The sequence below is a fragment of the Rissa tridactyla genome, chromosome 3 (genome assembly GCF_028500815.1).
Source record: "Rissa tridactyla isolate bRisTri1 chromosome 3, bRisTri1.patW.cur.20221130, whole genome shotgun sequence".
NCBI classification, from domain to species: domain Eukaryota; kingdom Metazoa; phylum Chordata; class Aves; order Charadriiformes; family Laridae; genus Rissa; species Rissa tridactyla.
In genome coordinates, this window is record NC_071468.1 from 105025871 (window position 1) to 105046771 (window position 20901).

General features: G+C 37.5%; 1 protein-coding gene across 7 annotated transcripts in view; it reads right to left on the reverse strand.

Annotated features, from left to right (window-relative positions):
* Window positions 1-2126: 2126 nt before the first annotated feature.
* The window catches only part of FBXO25 (F-box protein 25), a 33930-nt gene continuing 15155 nt past the window's right edge, over window positions 2127-20901 (reverse strand). For 3 of the 7 annotated variants that reach the window (XM_054194966.1, XM_054194967.1, XM_054194972.1), the window contains 7 exons: window positions 19294-19386; window positions 14778-14871; window positions 13866-14050; window positions 11745-11927; window positions 9528-9671; window positions 7455-7481; window positions 2127-4660 (listed from right to left, as the gene is read on the reverse strand). In XM_054194966.1, the coding sequence (XP_054050941.1) occupies window positions 4571-4660; window positions 7455-7481; window positions 9528-9671; window positions 11745-11927; window positions 13866-14050; window positions 14778-14871; window positions 19294-19386 (816 nt within the window). In that variant the 3' untranslated portion in view covers window positions 2127-4570. The remainder of the gene's footprint in view (window positions 4661-7454; window positions 7482-9527; window positions 9672-11744; window positions 11928-13865; window positions 14051-14777; window positions 14872-19293; window positions 19387-20901) is intronic. The other 4 variants (XM_054194968.1, XM_054194973.1, XM_054194970.1 and 1 more) reach the window with 3 other exon arrangements.

Below are 20901 nucleotides of genomic sequence, written 5' to 3' on the forward strand. Positions count from 1 at the left end.
TCTGAACCAAAATTTAACAACTATTTCCAAACACTTGGATAGCGTTTGCTTTATCTGATGGGGGACTCTGTAGTGCCCTCTCCCAGCGCCACGTGCGGGGTACGTACGCTTGGCCGAGGGCTGCCACGCGGGGAGGCAGCTGCTGCCCGCCTTTGGCCGTGCCGCTTCGACTCTGTGTCTTAGGCGAGTGCCTGAACGTCTAGCCCCGTGATTAAATATGGACTGAGGGCTAGAGAGAATTAATTATTCTATGCAAGTGGAGTAGGTTAGCTGAAAAGACTGAGGAAGAATGGTTCCATGAAAATTATCCCTAGGAATACGAATTTCTGATTTTGGTCAGATCAGCAGCTTGCACTGACTGGCTGACCCTGCAACTGCATCAGTGCTGGCCACGGCACAGGGGCGAGGAGGGTGAATGTGACACGGGATGCAACACAATCTCAAATGTAGCTTTTGGGACGGGGAGTCCCCAGAATTCATGCTCTAACTCTGAAGGGTTAGGGTGAAAGGGGACTTCTCATGGACTTTGGAAGAGGTGCGCTCTCCTCAGCTTTTTAAAGTAAGAGAGCGAGTGACAGGCTCCCAGAAGAAGATTCCTGTGTTTGACCTTGCTGGAGATGAGTCTTGTTTGCTCACTCTCTCTCTAGTCAAAAGTTAAGCACGTGACACCATGTCCTGGTTTGAGGTAGAACAGACCCAATTTTCTGTTGAGTAATTTTACTTTTTAGCTAAGCCTCTTCTAACCATGACACAGCGTTTCCAGTTTGCTGCCTGACTTCATGCCCTGTTTCTCTCCAGCCATGGCAGAGTGACTCCTTAGGCACCTTCCCCATGGCTTCTGTAAGAATCTATGAAGTACTTTGTTGGTTAAATTTGGGTTACGGGACTTCTAAGTACCAAATGCTAAAGTATCTATGACCAATTTGGTAGAGTTTGAAGGGTTTTGATGAAATCAGCTTCTGGTGCAGTTCTCTGATTTGAAGTGATGAGGCTTAAGGAGTTAGGTACACTCTGTCTTGTTCTCTTTCTATATGTGCATATATATGCCAAAACTTAAGAGGTTGAGAGCAACAGCAACAATGCAAAATTAATACATTTTTCCTCTTACTCATTGCCTTCTTTCTCTACAAGTGTGTGAATTTAATGATTATTGGCTCAAAAATACACTCATATATAAGAGTTTAGCTAATACAATTCTTTGTTGGCCAGTGCTGGAGCTGTAAATATGGTAATTTGTGCACCAGGCAAATCCCAAATGTTCTGCTCCTGTTCTCTGTTCCCCTCTCGCTTTTCTTCTGGCCTGCATTGCTTCTGCCTTCTACACCACAAAATGCCACTAGTCTTTCAGTCCTATGCCTAGTGGGTATCTCTTTGTTTAAGTTAGATTTTTTTCCCTCACATTTCAGCTGCTTCCTTCTCCAAAAGCCAGTTTATGCATTTCCCAGGGCCAGGGAGCAGGGGAAAGGGAAAGAGCAGGTTCTGCTCCTCTGCTTTTTCCAGATAAGAACCTCAGTCCTCTCTGATGTCCGAATAGAAGGGCTCAGTCCATGCTCTCTGAACAGGTCCCTGTCTCCCAGAAGCAGGAGAACAGAACTGTTGGGACTTACAGGACTGTAATCCAACAGGTCTGGAGTCTCTCAGGGACAGGTTTTGGAGTTAATGATGGAAGTTGGGTAGGTGGATAGAAGATCCTATTTTTCAAAATTGTAATTTCAGGCTCCTTGTGGACTGTGGCAGAGAATGCCTTGAGTGCCTTTGAATCACTGTTGTTTTTCAGGACTAGAGTACAATAAAACCCAAATCACCTGAGACTGTAAAGCAATGGCGTAGGGGCCACAGTTAGAACATGGTTTCCTATCATTGCCACTGAAAAAAATCTATATGTAAACAGATCCAGGTCTTGGATGAAAGCTGTGGAGCAAAAGAACCCTGTAGAGCTTTGATACACCTTTCAAGGCATGCTTTCCCCTGCAGGCGAGAGCAGCTGCCTGCCTTCGCACAGGCCAGGCAGCACGCAGGAGGCCAAGGACAGGAGGTTTGCTTTAAGGCATGACCCTTCTCATGGGTTACAGAACTTCAGGTTACATGCTGTAACCTGGTGTAAAGGGCAATAAGATTAATTCAGGTTGTCAAAATAGGTTCTTTATTACAGGCAAGGTATTTATTAACACGATCATTATCATGAAGGTGAAATCCTCTCCCCTTTCCATCTCATGAAGAGATTAAAAAAAAAAAAGACAACACAAATCCTATTGCTCAAAATCAAAACCCTACTGATCAAAACCACTGCCTTAGCTTTTTGCTTAAGTGACACAATTAAAATCTATCTTCTTATGCATTGATGACTTCACACCATGTAGTCACTTTTAATCAAGCTCTGTTACTTGCCTAATCTAAGACATATATTCATTAAATATTTAACTAGCTTGTGGAAGTACTCCCAAAGTGCAGTTTTGCTGAGTGTTAAAGGCTTATAACACTACTCATGACAGTGTGATTCTGCACTCAAAGTCTTTAAGATTTAAAAAAAAAATAATATTCTAATAGCCCTGCACTGAAATGCTCCTCAGTACAAGAGAGACATGGATGTGCTGGAGGGAGTCCAGTGAAGGGCCATGGGGATAATGAAGGGATTGGAACATCCCTCCTCGGAGGAAAGGCTGTTCAGCCGAGGGAAGAGAAGGCTCAGGGGGATCTCCTCCATGTATACCTGAAGGGAGGGTGGAAAGAAAATGGAGCCAGGCTCTTGTCACTGGCCTCTACAGGAACAGCCAGAGGACATAGGCACAAAGCAGAACACAGGAGGTGGCATCCGAACATCAGGAAACACTTTTTGCTACTGGGAGGCTGACCAGGCACTGGCACAGGTCGCAGAGAGAGGCTGTGAAGTCTCTGTCCTTGGAGATATTCAAAAGCTGGCTGGTTCCTTGGCAAATCCATTGGCTACAGCAGTGCTTGGGGCTAGGAAAGTGAGGCTTGCAGCAATGTTCTGAACGAACAGGAATAAGAATGGATGTCATTGGCTATGGTAATGATCAGGTGTGGAGCCAGAGCAGATACCTTATTTGAAAGAAAGAAGCAGCCCACAAAACCCTGTATTGAAAAAAATACACCTCTCAGCAAATTCCATGGATAAGGTTAATATAGCACTGAAATTAAAGTTAAAGCAAATATAAAGCTAGCTCCTGAGGAAATAAAATGTTCTCTTCTTCTTGTATTAAGAGTCCAGTTATCCTGTTTAAAAAAGTGCTAACACAACCAATTACTGAAAAGCAACATCACTTGGACTCCTTGTATGCTTCTCATTCCATTACCAATTACTACAGAGAACAGGCAATAGAAAGATCTTATAAAATTCAAATGGATTCGTCTCTATGCACAAGAAGCTTCTAGGAGTAATAGATAAAAACATGATTTATTACACTGTACAAAACTAGATTCAGAACAAGCAAGGGCAGAATATAGTACATGATTTATTTTTCTGTACATTACATATTTGTTAAATTTCATTGACAAACCCAAAACTTCCCTAATTTTTCCTTTACCTGCCTAAGCCAAGCAATTAATTTTGTTCTACAGGATAGAAGAAAATAGTTTCTTGGAGAATTTATCATTCCATTAACTGGGCAGAAGGTGCTTCAGCTCTGACTGACTTTCAGCATTTCCCATAGCTTGTAAAGACTTGGCAGGTTAGAACTTCAGTTGGTAGTATAGTGTCCTGCCACTGTACCAGTCTAGAAACAAGCAACTCCATTCCCATTAAAATTTCAATAATGTCTTCTTCTTAGAAGATGAATTAATGGAGTTGCATTTGTAGACATACCAAACAGTATAAACAAAGGCTGTAGCTACCATAAAAAAAAAAAATTTACTTTCCAGTAGCCCCAGATCTGTCTCTTGAGTTAAGCAGGATGTGCTGAGATAGGTTATATGTTTAATAAAGTCCTTAAGAAAAATAAATATTTTTGCATAATGTATGTACAAAGATTGGTTGATTTCCTTCACTCATAGGTTCAACGACAGATACAACCACAGCTATGTTTTATTCACTAGCTCACCACGATTAATGCCACCTTGGTAACTGATGTATTAAGACTCCAAGAGAATATTGGCCTATTCTTTATAATAGTGCAAATTACATGGAGGTGTTTTGAAAACAGTGGCTTAAGCAAAGAGGGATTAACAAAGAACCCCTCCTTTGGTCCCTATAAGAGTAGTTTAACTCCTCTGTGAAATCTTCAAACCCCCCCCCCCACATAATTTTAGCCAACTATTAAGGCGTCAAAAGATTGTATTTAAAGTTGAGATTAAAATGGTCTTTCTTGGACTTGAAAAGAAGTCCACTGAAGATTTCCTGAAATTTTCTTAGTGTGTCTCCTTCTCCTCAGCTCTTTTCTACACAAAGCCAGTACGCCAAATAAGCCTGTCTGATAATCTCCCCCATACCTGTTTTTTTTATAAACTACAACAAGACATTACACTTAAATATATTGCACAAAAAGCATAACATATCCTGCCTGACTCTTCACAAAAATGGCCACAAAACACAGGAGAACAGCTACTGAACATCTCAAAATTTGAAGAGATCAATGAAATGCTGAGGAGATACTGGCATGAGACAGGTGTTTGGATCACTGGCTGTGCAGGGGTGTCCCGTATCCTGCAAAATGAGGGAGGGGAAAAAAAAAAAGTACATGTGAATTCTCTTCCCAAACCACAATCTCCCTCCACCCCCTATTAAAAAATAAAAAAGGCAAAAGTTCACATGCAACTATTTCCACTGTAAACAAACTGATAGGAACTTGCTCTTTTTCGTAATTCACCATATTTCTTTAACTGTTTTAGACTTAAGAAAATAGCCCTTTCCAGTCTGACTGTGGTAGTGCAGGGTAGCTTCAGACTTCAGAAAAAAACCCCAAACCAAGCCCAAAACCCAACCAAACCACTCCCCTTCTCCTCCTACCAAAACCAGAACCTGAGTCAGACCTCTTGAAAAAGTTTCATATTCCTTATCTGTTTTTTGATGAGAGTAATTAAAAAAAAAAAGCAACTGTTTTGTTGAACCTAAATTAGCTGTTTAATGAAAGTCTGAAATCAATCACAACTTCAGGGGAAAATTAATTGCTTTCGAAGTGAAGGACAGCAGACACTTCCCAAAAAGAGCCTGAAGAGCATGTCTGAAGTCCCAGTCATAAAAGTTTTTCTAACTTGCTTGATTTTCTTTTTTTCCCCCCAACATCTTTTTCTCCTCTTTCACCCCTACCTCTTCCCCACCTGAGAGCATCGCCTTAAAACAGAAGTTAGCACTCCGGCAAGTTAGGAATATAGAAGATGGACAGGATGGAAAGGCTTTGTCATTACAAATTCACTAAGCCTGCAGTGCTTTCTTTAATGTTACAGAAACTTGAACTTCACACAATTGTCTGATTATTTAAGATTCAAATTCCTTTTCAAATGAAAAGTTCAGGTTTTGCACCTTATTAGAGCCCTCTAAAGGAAGGAAATGCAAGAGGTGTAATGAGAAGAAGGTCCCAGACAATTCAATGGAGAGGTTAAATACCTCCATCAATAATGTTGAGAGGCTCAGAAACTCCTCTCCAGGTTTTAAGGGGGTTCTCTCCCTTTTCTACCAGAGTTGATGAATTCATCGTGTGGGGCAAGCAAACTAGAGTAAATACGCAGTAAGTAGATCACAGACCACTGCAGTCTTCATTTCTTTCGTTTCCATAGAAAATGAAGTTACATACAGTGCAGTTAATAGAAGAAAAGAACTTGTAAGTGAATTTTTTTTCTCACTTGGAAACTTAAGTAGGAAAGTGCTGTCAAAGATGCCACATTCCCTTCCGAAGTCTTTACAACACCAAAGTGCACTAGGTGAAATACATTATATATACTCAGCTTTTCCAATGAAAATTGTTACTCCAAAGATATACTATCTGTATTTTTTGATTAAGTCTATAAATGACTACATGAAAATATCATGTGGTATCACCTCCTCATCTTCCCACTTTTTTTTTTTAATGATTTGCTTTAACATCACCTGAGAACCAGTTATTACATGGATGACACACAGGGGGAAAAACAAACAAAAAAAAAAGAACAGACAAATAGATTAGACCTCAGGTAGAACTGCCTGTTTGGGGAAGTGGCAGATGAGAAAGAACAGAAGACCAGAAGCATTAAACCTAATGCTTTCATCTTGAGATGACATCTGCAAGGAAGAGATCCACCACAGCAGAAAACACTCTCAAAGGTAGTTGCTAATGAACTATCACCTTCTCTACCCATTGCCATGTCAGGTGTCATGTCATTACTTTCCTGGTTTCCAGGAAAAAAACATAATCAGAATTAGGATTCCGGGAAAGAAGCTAGGGTTTATCCCCTTTGAGTGCTTATTTATACTCCTAGATATTTTAGTCAGAATTTGTAACATCCTGTTTTGCTCTGCACATAATCATAAAAATGCTTTTGAAAGCTCTGCTCAGTCAGGAATTACAGGTCCAAACCTCAGCAAGATCAGTTCTTGGTGCTTTTTGTTATTAACAACAACAGAAACAGCAATTTTACAGTGAAAAAAGTGATGAGGACTGAAGAGTAATAAATTCCTGTAATTATGAGTATTCCTCCTTCCAAGAAAAATGTATTTCCCTTAAAATGACATTTAATAGTGTTCAAATCATACTGATTTTCAATGTATCTACTTAAAGCTAAAACAGAATTCCTTTCGATTAACAGGAAGCTTCACCAGGAGGAGTGTTTAGTGGCAAATGTAGTTGTCTTCCTCCTCAAATTTTATCATAACTGGACATTAAGAAGCTCCCATAACAACTTTAGAGCTACAGTCCTTTTCTGTATAATTATTTCCACCATTTCTTCAGTCAGAAAGCAACGTTGTAATTGTCTCCCCGCACTCTCCCAAGTCACACACAGCCCATTTTGAAAGCTTCCTTTCAGAAAGACTCTTTCATAGAAGTATGCATGACTACAGCATTCCAAGTGAAGTAAAATCAATTTTAGTACCTTTGCATTAAAGAAAGTTATCTGACATTCATTTTACTCTTTTCAGATTTAAGTACTGAATTAAATACATCAGGGAGTGTAGAAACAGTTTATAACACTGAGTGCAGAGAAACTTATTTCTTAGCAAAATCTGGCTCATCTCACTGACACCATGCATCTATATATTCATTAGAAGTTGAATTATGGTCCCTAGTTTAAATGGCATTAGCAGGGAATATGGCAATAATAAAACCCAAATCTGATGAAAAACTGAGATGGAAAGTCATCACTACTTTAACTAATATGGAAGCAAGAAACAAAAGTATTCCTGCTGCTAAACTGATGTGGGAAAACAAAAATCAAAACAAAGAGTATCAAACAATTAGAAATGAACATGTTATTCACTTTGACATTACAGAACAGCAACGAAAACAGATGAGACACACAGGAAATACCTTGAGTAACAAAGCAAGGTGGTAGTCCTTTGAGATCGTGAAGAAGGAAGCAGGAAGGAGAGCCGTAAAGTAAAAGAAGCAGAGTTAAGGTTTATTGAAGCTAAGGTTCATGTGCCATTTAGAAAAATACTCTTTTATTCTTGGCAGAATCAAGCAGCTGGAGGAAAAAAAGCCAGCACAAGCCCCAAGACGACTAAAACCAAGTGTGCAGCATATCACAAAGCAGTTACACTAATTTACATAAAGCCTGGATATTGAAAGAAGATAAGGTATTTCAACTTCTATGGCCACCTCTGGGATAACTGAAACGTGCTGCTGAGCGAGCCAAGAAAATAAAAGAGCTGCCCACAATTGCTGTGTGGCCTAGTGGAACAGGAGAAATAGTATACATAAAAAGCATTCACAGAGGCAGTCAACAATTAGTTTGCCGTTATTTTGCACTACTGAAATTACACATTTTTCCTCACTTTCATCATGGATGAAATCCTTTACTAATAAGTCACTTCTGAAAGACAGTCATTTGATATGAAGAGTTTCTTATAATCATTCCCTCCTTTAACACAGAAGAGTACAAGACATTCTATTGTATCACTGTACTTCCCACGGTGGATTTAGGAGTCAGATGGACTCTACCCTTGACTCTTTCTTATTGTATTTAACATTACTATGGTCACAAGTTTTAAACAAATACAGGATACAAATGCTGCTTCCTGAAAAGCTCTTAAGGAATTGTTAAAAGTAGTACTAAGATTATTACAGCATACTGAAAAGTGAGAAGCCATTTCCCTGCTTGAACTGTTTACTAATTCAATTCAGTAGCCATCAGTCCCTTCTTTAAAAGGGCACAAAATGCAGGACTGGAAGATTTTCCTGCTCTTTCAGTGCAGCCCTCTCACATTGCCAGCAATCACATTATATTTTCAATTTCATAAATTGATGAAAATTCTCATCACTAGTTAGCCCTCTCCTTTGTGGCTATTTCAAAACCTCACTGCTTTCGTTCTTAGAAACTCTTAACTCTCAGCATAAGTTTACCCACAACTAGTCTCTACAACTTATTTGCATCAAGGCTGTCCCTTAGCTTAAATAATTTCCCTAAGTAGTCTCCTGTTTATTCATCCCTTCTCTATCTCTGAGAGGACTTTATGGAGGGCAGTCACATTCCTTGTTAGCTTTAACACAGCCAAGTTAAAAGAAATTAACATCTGCTAGTCTTCTTCATGCCCTGATCACTTCAGTACTTTTTCCTCTGCAACTCCTCCAATGTTTTGCTTTGTTCGTGAATGAGGGGAAAGGGAAAAAAAAATCCTAACAAGAAAAAAACACATATGTAATATTAAGACATGTTCGGCACATTACCTGAAATTCTTCTGAATCCCTTTAAAGGGAAGAGCTGCCTGATTTTTGAAGTGTACCATTAAAAGAAGAAACTAAATTCTTACATATTAACTGAAGAATCCAGTGCTTCCATTTGTTTCAAGATTCAAACACTTGCTACTTTCTCCTCTGTAAAGTAACTGTGATTTCTCTTTTAAAGTTTGCTTTTGGTGTCTTGCTCGTTTTTTCATTCAACGTAAAATGCATTTTTGAATGAAGTTTCAATCATTCCTCCAAGTTTCATATGGGACAGAAACAAGACTATAAAAATGCAGAGTTTTACACTGATGTGGTAGGAATACTATAGTAATAAGTTCTCATTAGAGACTTACTGATTACCGTGCTGTCATTAGAAGAGGGATGTCATAAAAGGATTATCTTTATGCAAGTTCCTAACAACTTTGCATAAGATAAAACAGACACAAGACGACAGAGTGCAACCCTCCACATGGCACTTTTCCTTGCAATTCTAAGTATTGAAGTTATTGGATATCAAAAATGCTAGATAAAGAAAAACTTTGGACTTTAATACTGATTTTATATAGAAGTTTAATATATTATTTAAAAGTTAGATATTAATCGTCCAATCACATTTCACATGAGAAAGCTGACAAGATGACCTTAATATTTTTCCTTTCAGATGATCACCAGTAGCTGTTTGAACTTATTTCTGATTATTTATTTCAAAGCTCTTACCTTCCAAAATAGAATACTACAATGTCGACAGAAATGCAAGGTGTCCCCATACTGTTCCTTTATTGGGTAATATTTCTGAAGTGCAAAGTACATCAGCTTCCAGTCAATGTGACCTTTCTCTGATGGAATCAAATGCCTACAAAACTGGACATAAAATATCTTTCTTTAAAATTGTTAAAGAACTAGTCAAACCAGGTAAGAGACTGGGAAAAAAAGAGGTAGTTTTGCAACTGGAGTTCTTTGAAGTCAATAAGCTGACATTGTACATCTCTATGAAGCAGTGAGAGAGATCTAGCCACAAAAAAATGGAAGGTAAAACACTAAAAATAGAAGGGTGCATATTTGCCAAGAAGAAGTAGGCCGTACAAAGCTGATCTAACTCCACTGTCTTGAAATTATTCTAATTATAGTCAAGCCACATAACAAAAACAATATTTAGACCCATAAGTAATTAATTTTATATTTAAAAAACCACTCAGGAATAATATTTTAAAAAATGATTGTGCGTTACGAATAGTGGTTTTCTGTTAAGACAGTAACTATGGATTTAAATAATGCTTTTTTTTTTTCATTTTAAGAGTATATACATGATTATTTTTCACATTTACTTATGATCTTTCTAGAAGGATAGCAATAATGAGTGACTGATGTACTTCTTGAGGACATAATCTGCATGTAAAGATTAGCTGATGCACAATGGCTATTTCTCCCCGGCTTAATACACAGCCAAGGTTTATTAAGTATTTATTTATAAAAGACTTCTGTTCCACTCAGTGTGGATTAATGCTAATACATTAAGGGCTTTCTTCACTCAGAAGACAATTCCTAGATAGGGAGAATAGCACTGCCTTTGTGATTTCAGCTACACTTCATTTCATAATAGCTTCCCTGTGTAGAGTCTTGTTTTTTCCAAAAGTGCTCTTCAGATATTGAGTATGTTTTTGTGGTCATTTCATGGTTCAACAAATATACTGCAGAGGACAGGAAAAACAACCTAGCGTAATTCTGTAGCTTATTAAGGTAGTAGACTTTTAAACAGAAAAAGCAGAATTTGACATTGGAAAATAAACAAAATCATTGGATTCCTATCATTAATAACCTATTAAGAAACTGAATTTGAACATTTAGGAAGGCCTTGGAAACACTGTGTACAAGGGTCCTTTATAAGGCACAGGGCTGGTTAATTCTACTGAAATGCTTGAGTGATCTTTTTCCCAGGCATTACCTCAGTCTAATAGCTTCCTCTCCAACCAGTTTTGTCGCTGTTGACTAGAGCTTACCTCATCTAGCTTCATAATCCATTCAACTGCTACATTAAGCTTAAACTTCCTGTCCTCATAACTTCACCCTGCGTTCTTCTGAGTTGCATCTGAACGAGGGTTTTTCAGTTTGCCTTTGTCTGTCTATATGCCCCCTGATGTTCATTCTAAAGCCTTTCATCTCACAAAAATTCTTATTTGGTTCAACTGCACATGAGTTAGTTGATCTTCACTTCTACCTTTCCAGTTACAATAATACTTAATCTAGTAGTCACCGACCACATGGTACCACTTAAACCTGTCAGATTTAAGAATGTATTTTCCAGGCTGGAATGTACTAGGTTTTTAAAAGTTCCTGCTCTAAGTCTGATGAGGTATCTTCTATTTTCATAGCTTTATTTTCACCTAGTCTGATTTTGTCCCAGCATATATTACTGTCAGAAAATTAAGACTGTTATAGAGGCACTCCTAGATTACTTAAATGCTTTTTATGAGGACGTGACAGAATAGTACCATTTCTCTTTTTGTTCTCAATTTCAAGATCTCAAGCATTTGTTTTATTCTTTTTTGCAAAAATACAATTTTGGCTTCATCAAACCGTTCATATAGCCTAGAAGTTTGAACAGTCTGCCTGCCTGCCTCTGTTAGTAAAACAAATTCTACTTTAGGTACTAAAATTAGGAGCAGCTAGAGATATCCTCCACCACACTTTCTGGTGATTGTGTAGACATTTTTTAAAATAATGCAAGGGAACAGCCTGATAGTTACCCTAAACTCACAGACATGCTAATACAATTTTTAGTATGAACTAAGCCCCAAAAGAGAGAGTATTTTCACTATTCCTGCACACTGTCACATTTTTATCTCAAAAAAAAAAAAAAGATGAGTTCACACTTCATTAGTATACCATATTGCAAAGACAAGGGCCACATTTATGCAATTGATGAGAGTTTATTACCTGCTTTTCTGCAAAATGGTACTGGCAGAGTTTTTTCCACAACTGTCTGTCTTCACTGAGCATGTACAAAGTTGGGGTCACTTGACCCAGAGTAATAATGTCCCAGCCATCAGAGAACCTGTATAAGATGTTATTCAGCATATGCAGAGGGAGATCACTAAGCGTAAGACCATTGTTGACTTGCTGGAAATAAGAATCAAAGACTTGTAACTACAAAAACTTGACAGTTTAAGGTACAAATAAGATTCTTACTTTAGAGGTATCTCAGTTCTTAGATTAGTTTGCATAAAACCATTGAGTAACATCTATGGTTACTTCTATGATACTTTGATTACTTGGCTACCATTATTCTCCAACTGTTGCTGTTGAAAACTCAAATGACTACAGGTACAGAAGGAGCTACAGACTGCGGGTTTATAACTTATAGCTTTCCTACTGTTAAAACAAACATATCTTAAATTCTTTATTTAAATTTCAAGTAATTTTAAAACACTTTTGTTCTCAGAAAGTAATTCAAAAGTACACCATCTTGAAAACTACAATATGTTCAATTCCACCTTTGAGAGAAGTGTGCTAAAACTCTAATAAAGGTATGAACTATAATAAAGGTATGAACGAATTATTTATAATTTATAGGATACTACAGTTTCTCAATTTTTATATAAGAAACAGAGCACATATCAATTTGCCTTAAAACAACAAGAGTACAGAATGTAAGTACAGAGTATAGGACTGAAGAGCAGAAACACAGAATGAAAACATGAAATTCAGAGACAGAAGAAAGTAGGTTTGTTTCTTAAGTCTGGAGATAGTTTCCCTCGTATGGAAATAACTCTGCAGGGGGTGACAGATCAGAGCACTGACAAAGTCTTCTTTAAGAGTGTACACCTCTGCTGAACTTTCTCTTTAACAGGGTAACCTACAGCACAACCCATAGATGACTGAATCTGGATCCCATGCTGCCAGGTGGCACAAAGCCTGACACAGCCATAGATGGTGGCCCAGCTGGCGAGGGAGGGAGTGTGGGCAGCTGCTGGCCCCCCCTAGCAGAGCTGCCCAGTCTCAAGGCAGATGTATTCCAGCAGGCTCTCACTTACATCAGTTTATTTCACAACCATCCATCTCACTTATAGACTAGACTTTCCATAGTGTCACTTGTTATAAACATCTCTGGGACTATCATTCTGTTCAGGAATATGTGAGCATTACAGACGAAAGATTTCTCATCAGTTATTTCAACCAATGTGACACAGCTCAGATGGATGTGGCATGCTGGAAAGAAACAAACACAGCAACTGCAGTGTCTCAAAACTGTCTACACTGTGGTTGCTTGGCATATGAAAATTGCTGAGATTGGGTTTCCCATTTCTCCTTTCTGTTCCAAAATTAGCTGGTTTATACAGATACCCAGCACACACAGCAAGGACAATTTCAAAATTTCATAGGTAAAAGCAAACAGATGGAACAGTTGCAGTTGTATGACTTTACTGCAAGCAATATCTTGCAGCGTTTCTTCCCCCGGGAGTAACCCGGACAGGTTAAAAAAATTGCCTGCTTCTCATCAGAAGTTTCCACTATAAAAACCTGGGACAGTGCATAGCGCATGCTTTGAACAGTTTTATGATCAGAATCCAGATGCCGAAGTCATTATCCTTTTTTGACAAAAAGTCAACTATGCTAATGAATAAGGCTGTAAAATTGTTACATGAGTATTTTATTTCTGTTTTCTTGATCCACCTCTAAAATTCCTCATAGATTTTTATTTCTTCAGTAGTAGAACATTTACTTTGAAATTAAAAATTGGTATTTTTTCCATCTTTATCTGATGATCTAGAGACATTTTGAAATTTATTTGGGCAAGAAAAACAATTACACCTATACATCTCTGCCACAAACCAGCAGTACAGGCACCGTATCAGACCTTATTAGATAAGAGCTATTAAAACATTAGAAAATTAAATTGATTACATTTCATTAATTTTATATTACTTCTCTAAAAACTAAAGACAAGTAAAACTGTTTAAGATGTACTTGAAACCTTGTTTACTTAAAAATTATAAGCCAATGTTCAATATAATTCCCCTCCACCAATTACTTTTTTAGCATGATTTAATAATATACCTTGTTCATCTGAAGGTTTTTCAGTTGTTGTTGCCACAGAAGGATAGTTTCTAATCGGCAAATCCAAATATTGATGTTGCCTACCAACACAGATTTTCCTACTCCCCTAATCAGTATACAGAGAGTAGAACTTAGATCCTGTAGAAGATCTTTGATTAATCGTGGATTATATTGGTCTTCCATGACTGGAAAACAAAACAAACCAAATACAATTTTGGTTAACTGAGTTAACAAAACTAATACAGTTAGCTCAAGCTAAACAACACTTTTTTAGATGAGCTAATTACAACTCAACTGTTTGTGTGCAAATAGCTGCCTTAATTCCCACCATGACATTCATTAATGCTGTTCTGTAAGAGCTAGATAAATAATTAACAATTTCAAAGGCAAATTTGATGTAACTTTTCATGCTAAGCATTTAATAAACTTAATGCTGAACAACTAATTCTAAACCAGATTTCTTCTGTTCAAAGTAGACAGTATTACATCTCCATTTAGTGGGGTTAGCAGAAAATTTTCAATATTATGTAATAGATTTTTTTAAAATAAACAATAAAGAAAAGCAATAAATCTCAGTACGTCGTGCAAACTGAAAAACAAACATGTTACTAATCTAAAAGCTTTCACATTTCATAAAGAGTATTATTTAATAGTAACCAATAGTTTCTGCATAGAATCTAATTGTCATTTAACTTCACCAATCTGTTTCAACAGACATGATTCAATAATCAGGAGAAAACGACTTATTGCAACTGCGCGATGGGAAGTATGAAATCTTTCACTAATTAAAGATGCTATTACTTTAGCTTTATTACCTTTTTTACAGTGTAAGACAACAACAACAAACCCAACTGATAACTTAGTCACAGTGATTAAATCTGAACAAGCAGATTACAAAACCTTAGGTCTTACCCTTCCGTACAATTTTGTCCAAAATGTTAAAGTAGTTCTTCTGTGCCGCACCACTAAGTGAAGTTAACTGGGATTTTGCAATTAACTGCAAAAGCTAGGACAAAGAATTAAAACTCCTAAGAATGACAGAAGTAAAGGGTGGTTTCAAATACACACTTTCATTACATACATTCACCTACAACAGCCTAGAACACTGCAACAGTATTTTGTGAAAACATAACTAAAGAGCTCAGAATACAAAACAAGACAAACACAGAAAGCTTTAGGCATTCCCACTGGCATCCCATGAACAACTCATGAAGAGATGTACATTTTCAAAATACTATACAAATACTAGCATTCATCTCTGTGATAGAGCACATGACATATGGTCTTTATAAGCTGTAATGAAACAATGGGGGGAGTCTGTTTTGGAAGCTCAAATAGACATGTGGTCTTCGATGTGGCTGGGTCTTGAACCCCCTAACAGATTTAGTGGCCAGGAACATCACTGTGAACTGATACCAACTACCAGACTTCCAATTTCTGAGTGAAAGCATCAAACTGGTCAAATCAAGGTGTGATGGACTTAGTGCAACTACTTTCTGCTCATGGAGAAGCAGTGACGTATTTTACCTAAATTGAGGGGAAAAAAAATAAATCTCTATTACTCCCATGTTCGGGTCCCTGGTAGAAGAAACCACAGTAACCTAATAATGAGCAGTATACATACTGTATTAGTAACTTTCCCTTAACTATATAGTAAGGATCTCCTAACTGTCCACACTTTTCTTTCTGGAACCACTGCAAACAGAAGAGTGTCAACAACAGTGGGAGTGGTGTAGGGGAAAGTAACCACAATAGCTTAAGTTCTTGCACACGAATGCAAAGCTTTAGCTACCAGAGGCAGCCTTTGTTCCATTCTGACACCTTTGCTTTTACATTTTAGATTCAGTTTTGTAGCTGATAAGGACCCATTGCCTCTTCAACAAAAAGTGGTCTCTTCGTATGAAATATAACGGAGACTTTGATGTTGTGACAGTATTGCAATGTTTAGAAGCGTGGCACTGAGCTTTACAATTGCTATTGACAATGCTGAGTTCAGAACAAGTGTTCTCAACACATCAGAAAGGGAAAGCAGTGAGCAGAAACCAGCATCCCCTACAGGGCGCTCAAAACACTGACCTGCAGAGCTGCGCTTTGTAGGATGGCATCAATTATTGGCACACAGGGTGAACAAAGACTAAGTCTGTCAAAAATTATTTTGTATCTTCATTTCTAAAACACTGATTTGACACCACACTCAACATTAATCTTCCCTTGGAGGAAGAGAGACTACACCTGTTCTCTCCCTGATTTAATAATGTTCCTTCTGGCTTCTCGGCATGATCCCTGACAAAACATTATGTGCTATGAAAGGAGGAAACAATTCTCCTGATATATTTAAATACAAGCAATCTATTTATACAGTTTTAGAGACTAGATATCAGGACCTCCTTCTTGGCATTTTCAAAGCCTTTTAGTTTGATTAATAATTTAGAGCACACCTAGAGGTAGTTTGCCAATTTTGCCAAGTTTGCCAATTGGCAGTTCGCCAGTTCAAGCAGTTATGTACATTTCTCTTGATTAATTTAAAAAAAAAATCAGTTCTATCACTCAGACGAAAGATCAAATCAAAGAAACAAATTCCACCTGGCTGATTTTAATGAAGATTCTAATTCAATGAAGGTTAATACACAAGGCTTAAGACAATTTTAGCAGGTTCATGAGTACAAGGATCTCACATATGAGTTCAGTCTTACTGATATGTGCAAAGCCATGGCTTGTGTTGCCTACTAGAGATTATAGTTTTGAATGAATCAACTGTTTATTCAAATGGAAACATTTTGAAAAAAGACCATCCATATAAAACTCAATGCATTAGACATTTAACAGCTAAGAAATCTAAGAAATGATCATTATACTACAGCACAAACAAGTGCAGGAAAACAGCTGATCCTACCCTCCTCCTCCCACTGCCCGCCCTGAAAGGGCCCGGCCCTGAGCAGACATCTATATTCACTTTTAATAATGAATGGGAAGTTTTTAGTTAGCTGGAGAATCAAAATGGATCATCTTGGTGGTCTGGGATCAAAGAAGAGCCATCCAATAGGGCTTGGTATTTAAAAAAGTCATCCTGATTTGTATCTTACTATGTTAAATGCAAGAAGTAGAACACCACACATAAAAGTAATCATCGTTGTGTTCATTCATAACTAGGATTAATTCTTAGAGGAGAAGAAACAGGAACTGCTGCACTGCATTAGATGAGATCTACACAAAACATCACCACCACTAGAAACTTCAGGGAAGTAAATGAGAACTTGTATAAAGCAGATGGGCATGGGATGACCCGCTCCTTACATTACGTTTCAGTAGCAGACGGGTGTAAAACCTGACAGAGCAGATTAAACGTCCTTTTTAAAAGTCTGTTGCAACTTCACATATTACTGACATCTACAGATGTTTTAATTTATTAGATACAAAATCAGAAATGTTTCTCAAGTCAAGTTCTACAGCTACAGAATGAGCAGCAGCTGTCATTCAGTACTGATCATGTTCATTAGCCGATCAGTAACTTTTAAGGTCTTAGATGTACAGTTTTTATACCTGTTGATAAAAGTCAGTTTGCCTCCATCACCTCAGAGGAACCAATGCATATATTAATTATTTTTTTGTAATTGTAAAACAATTCTAAAATTTAAAAATTTCAAATAAATTCTAAAATGCTAAAAGGATTTTGGAAGCCTGCCTGCTATTCCAAACCCACCCTAATTTCTTAGGGTCTACCATTACTCTAGTAAAGGTTTGAATCGCAAAGCCAAGTTTCTGAATTTTAAAGTATTGCTTCTTTTTCAACACTCTTAAGCCTGGCTAACTAAACCAGCCATTTTATGGGTTTTTTTGGCAAGTAGAAGGGAAACTGGTCAACACGCTTACGTTAGACTTTGCACTTTGTTCTGATCAACTGCTTCGAGCAACCCAGCTTAAGCACTGTAGCATCTAAAAAAAATATGTAAGATTCTGGTTCTGGATTCATTCTACCCATTTACCATTCAAGTGAGGTGCTCAAAGTTGACCCCATTTATAATATGATTCATCATTTTTTGGATCATCATTTTTTTCTTCCTGCTGTTTGAGGCTGAAAGGTCTTGGGAAAGATCAAAGTTATTGTTTCTGCTCCCAAAACAGCATTAAAAAGCAATGTTCTAAATGACAATGCACACATATACCAAAAAATCTGCATGGTGAATAAAACATGTAAGTACCCTAACCACTAGCCTGGAAGCAAATCCTTTTTGCTTTGTTTCCTTTGGTCCCATATCTCATTTTTCTGGAAGTATAACACACTGTCTCAGCTTCACAAGGATGGGTAGAATGTGTTTTCTCTCCAAATACTCCACAGCCTAGTGGAAAGGGTGTTCTCCTGATACGTTTATTTAATTTCAATTTGTGTCTTTTCAAGCTCTGGATACATTCCAACCACTACATTATTCGTGAACAACTTCACCACTGAACTGAACTCTAGTCCTAATACGTCCCACATTTTGAGTTGAGACAAGCACTTTACTACCTCACATTAGGTGACAAAAACACCTTGGGTCTAGAGAAAGATCAGTATCTCCCAGAACAGGTATTTCCAAGTGGGAAGCCGGTTAGGCAGCAAGGAAATTAAAGCACGACATTATGTGGCTCTTTAAAAGTACAAGTTTTATAGTTTTGGGAAAGAGGCAGATAGCACTGTTGTCCAGAACTTACAGGTTCCAAGCACTTAATTCTCAATTTAAGACTAGACGTAACCCAGAAGCCAACATAGTGAGAATGGGACTTTCCAAGGAATAATGAGATTAGTATACCATAATTATTCCTATAAACTTCATGTCACTACATTATTTGTAAAAGACAACTTGCAATAAAACTCATTTCTGAAAGACAAAAAAAAAAGGAAGACTGAAAAAGCTGAAGTCTCAAGTTTTAAGGGATAACAAAGGTAAATGCATGTTCACCTTGTAGACAAAAAAATGCAATGAATCACAGGACTGTTAAGCTGCTGAAGAAATATAAACTGCAGAATATTTACATGTCAAATATTCTCCTGGAAATTGCTGTTTTAAGCATATTTAAGACATACTAAAGTATATTTAAGATGTACTACACTTTACTAGTTTTGGTTGTATACGAATTATTTTGCCTGTAAAGAGAGTTCGGAACCCAGACTAATGAACAACAATGGAAATTACCATCAGTGTTTCCCTGTAAATACACAGCATGCTGACCATCCCCATTCTCCTCAAGCTATAGGCTTTCATAGAGCAATATAACGAGTTTTCGCCAAACAAAAATTACTCAGTTGCTTCATGCAGTATAAATTACATATGAACAGGATATTTATACAGTCACAAATCATCAGCTGTTCAGTGCAAAATTATTTCTTTTGTACACATAGGCATATCAGCAGATGGATTTTAAAAATATGTATATAAAATAAGGAGCTTACTTTGACCACGTAATTGAACCTTCTGATATCCTGGATTGCACTTGAAAAGTCTAAGCGATTAAAAGCTTCTCCCAAAGTACAATAGCCATGTCTCTGAGAATAAGAATAAACATACTTTAAATGGAAAGAAACAAAGATAAAATTGAGGAAAATGCTCAGAAGAGCACTCTGCCATGCAACTGATGCTTATGTATACCGTGCTCCCTGGAGATACAACGTATCTGGACTGAAGATTTATTAATTTCTTGTAGAACAAATGAAGCCGGATATGCTATTTGGAAGTAGCAGGTACACAGGCAATATTACTTGACAGCAAGGCCTTTAGATTCATAATAATCATGCAATCTGTAATCACTGGTATCTGAGTGTCCTGGGAACCTACTCCACTTCTGCACTGCCACAATGCTGGCACTCTCACAGGTATCAGCTCCTCATTTGCCTCAGCACAAGGCAGAGCTTGTTTGTATAGCAGTCTGAGCTTACAACCATAAACATTAACTGACTGAGTTGATGTTCACATTTGAAAGTAAGAACATGGCTACTCGCTGCTAGGATTGAAAGGACAAATGGTCTCAACATCTAGAATTTATTTTCTGGGTGCTAGAAGTTCAGGCACAATTCTTCTTAGGTACCAAGAGCAAGAGAAGTTGCATTTGCTTTTGGTGCTTCTGCACAGGTTTCTTAAGCTGAAAATGGAAGTTTCAGAGGCTGTTGTGGAACTACTTAAGGTGGTAGTGGCAGCCTGAAACAACATGGGATCACATAAGCCAAGTAAATCTAGAGCCACAAGGCCACACAGGAGCCTTGGAGCAAATACAATGAGGCTAGAAAACCCTAACACTGGTGAAAGAGATACTTGCAGACAGCAGTGTGCTAGTATGGCTCATCAGCCCAGGGAAGGAGGGGGATAAATAATTATCTGAAGTCCATTCCTAGACAGACTTCCTTGGTGAATTATGTGATGGTGAAAAGATGACAGTACAACTTAATGTTCCTTTTTGCAACCCAATGAAAGCTTACCCTGGATGTACCACAGTAGAGAGTTATCTATTCACTGCAGAGTGATGGTAATTACTGCCTATCTGACTAAATTCAGGATCATACTGCTTGCCCATCCAGTTAATATACTCCTACTCTTGTCATTTTGCCCTAAAGTTCAGTATCCAGTTTGGAAAGTAAGTTTCCTAGCTGCGCAACAGCCATTTCAAGTATCAAATAAGTTTACAGCCTGTAAGGAAAACTTGAGCCTCTGTAAATTATGTTTTAAATTAGCTTAAATTGTCGCTCTGAATTTTTTTGGTTCAAGCATACTCATTCCTTGCTACTGTTTCATTCTGCTACTTAACTTTTAACTTTTCACTCTAAAGTTTTGAATTTATACAAGGAATTACTTGAAAAAGATTAGTGATTAATTCTAACCATCCCTGTTTTGTTGTGGTGTTTTCTTAAAAAAAAAGACAACAGGAAAAGCAAATAGTCAATTATTAGAAGACAACAGCAATTACAAGAATAAGCTAGTTTGTATACCAAAATATCTTGTCCACTCTCTGAATGGACAAGAAACCCAAGCAAATAATCGCACACCATTAGTACACCAACTTCTGCACA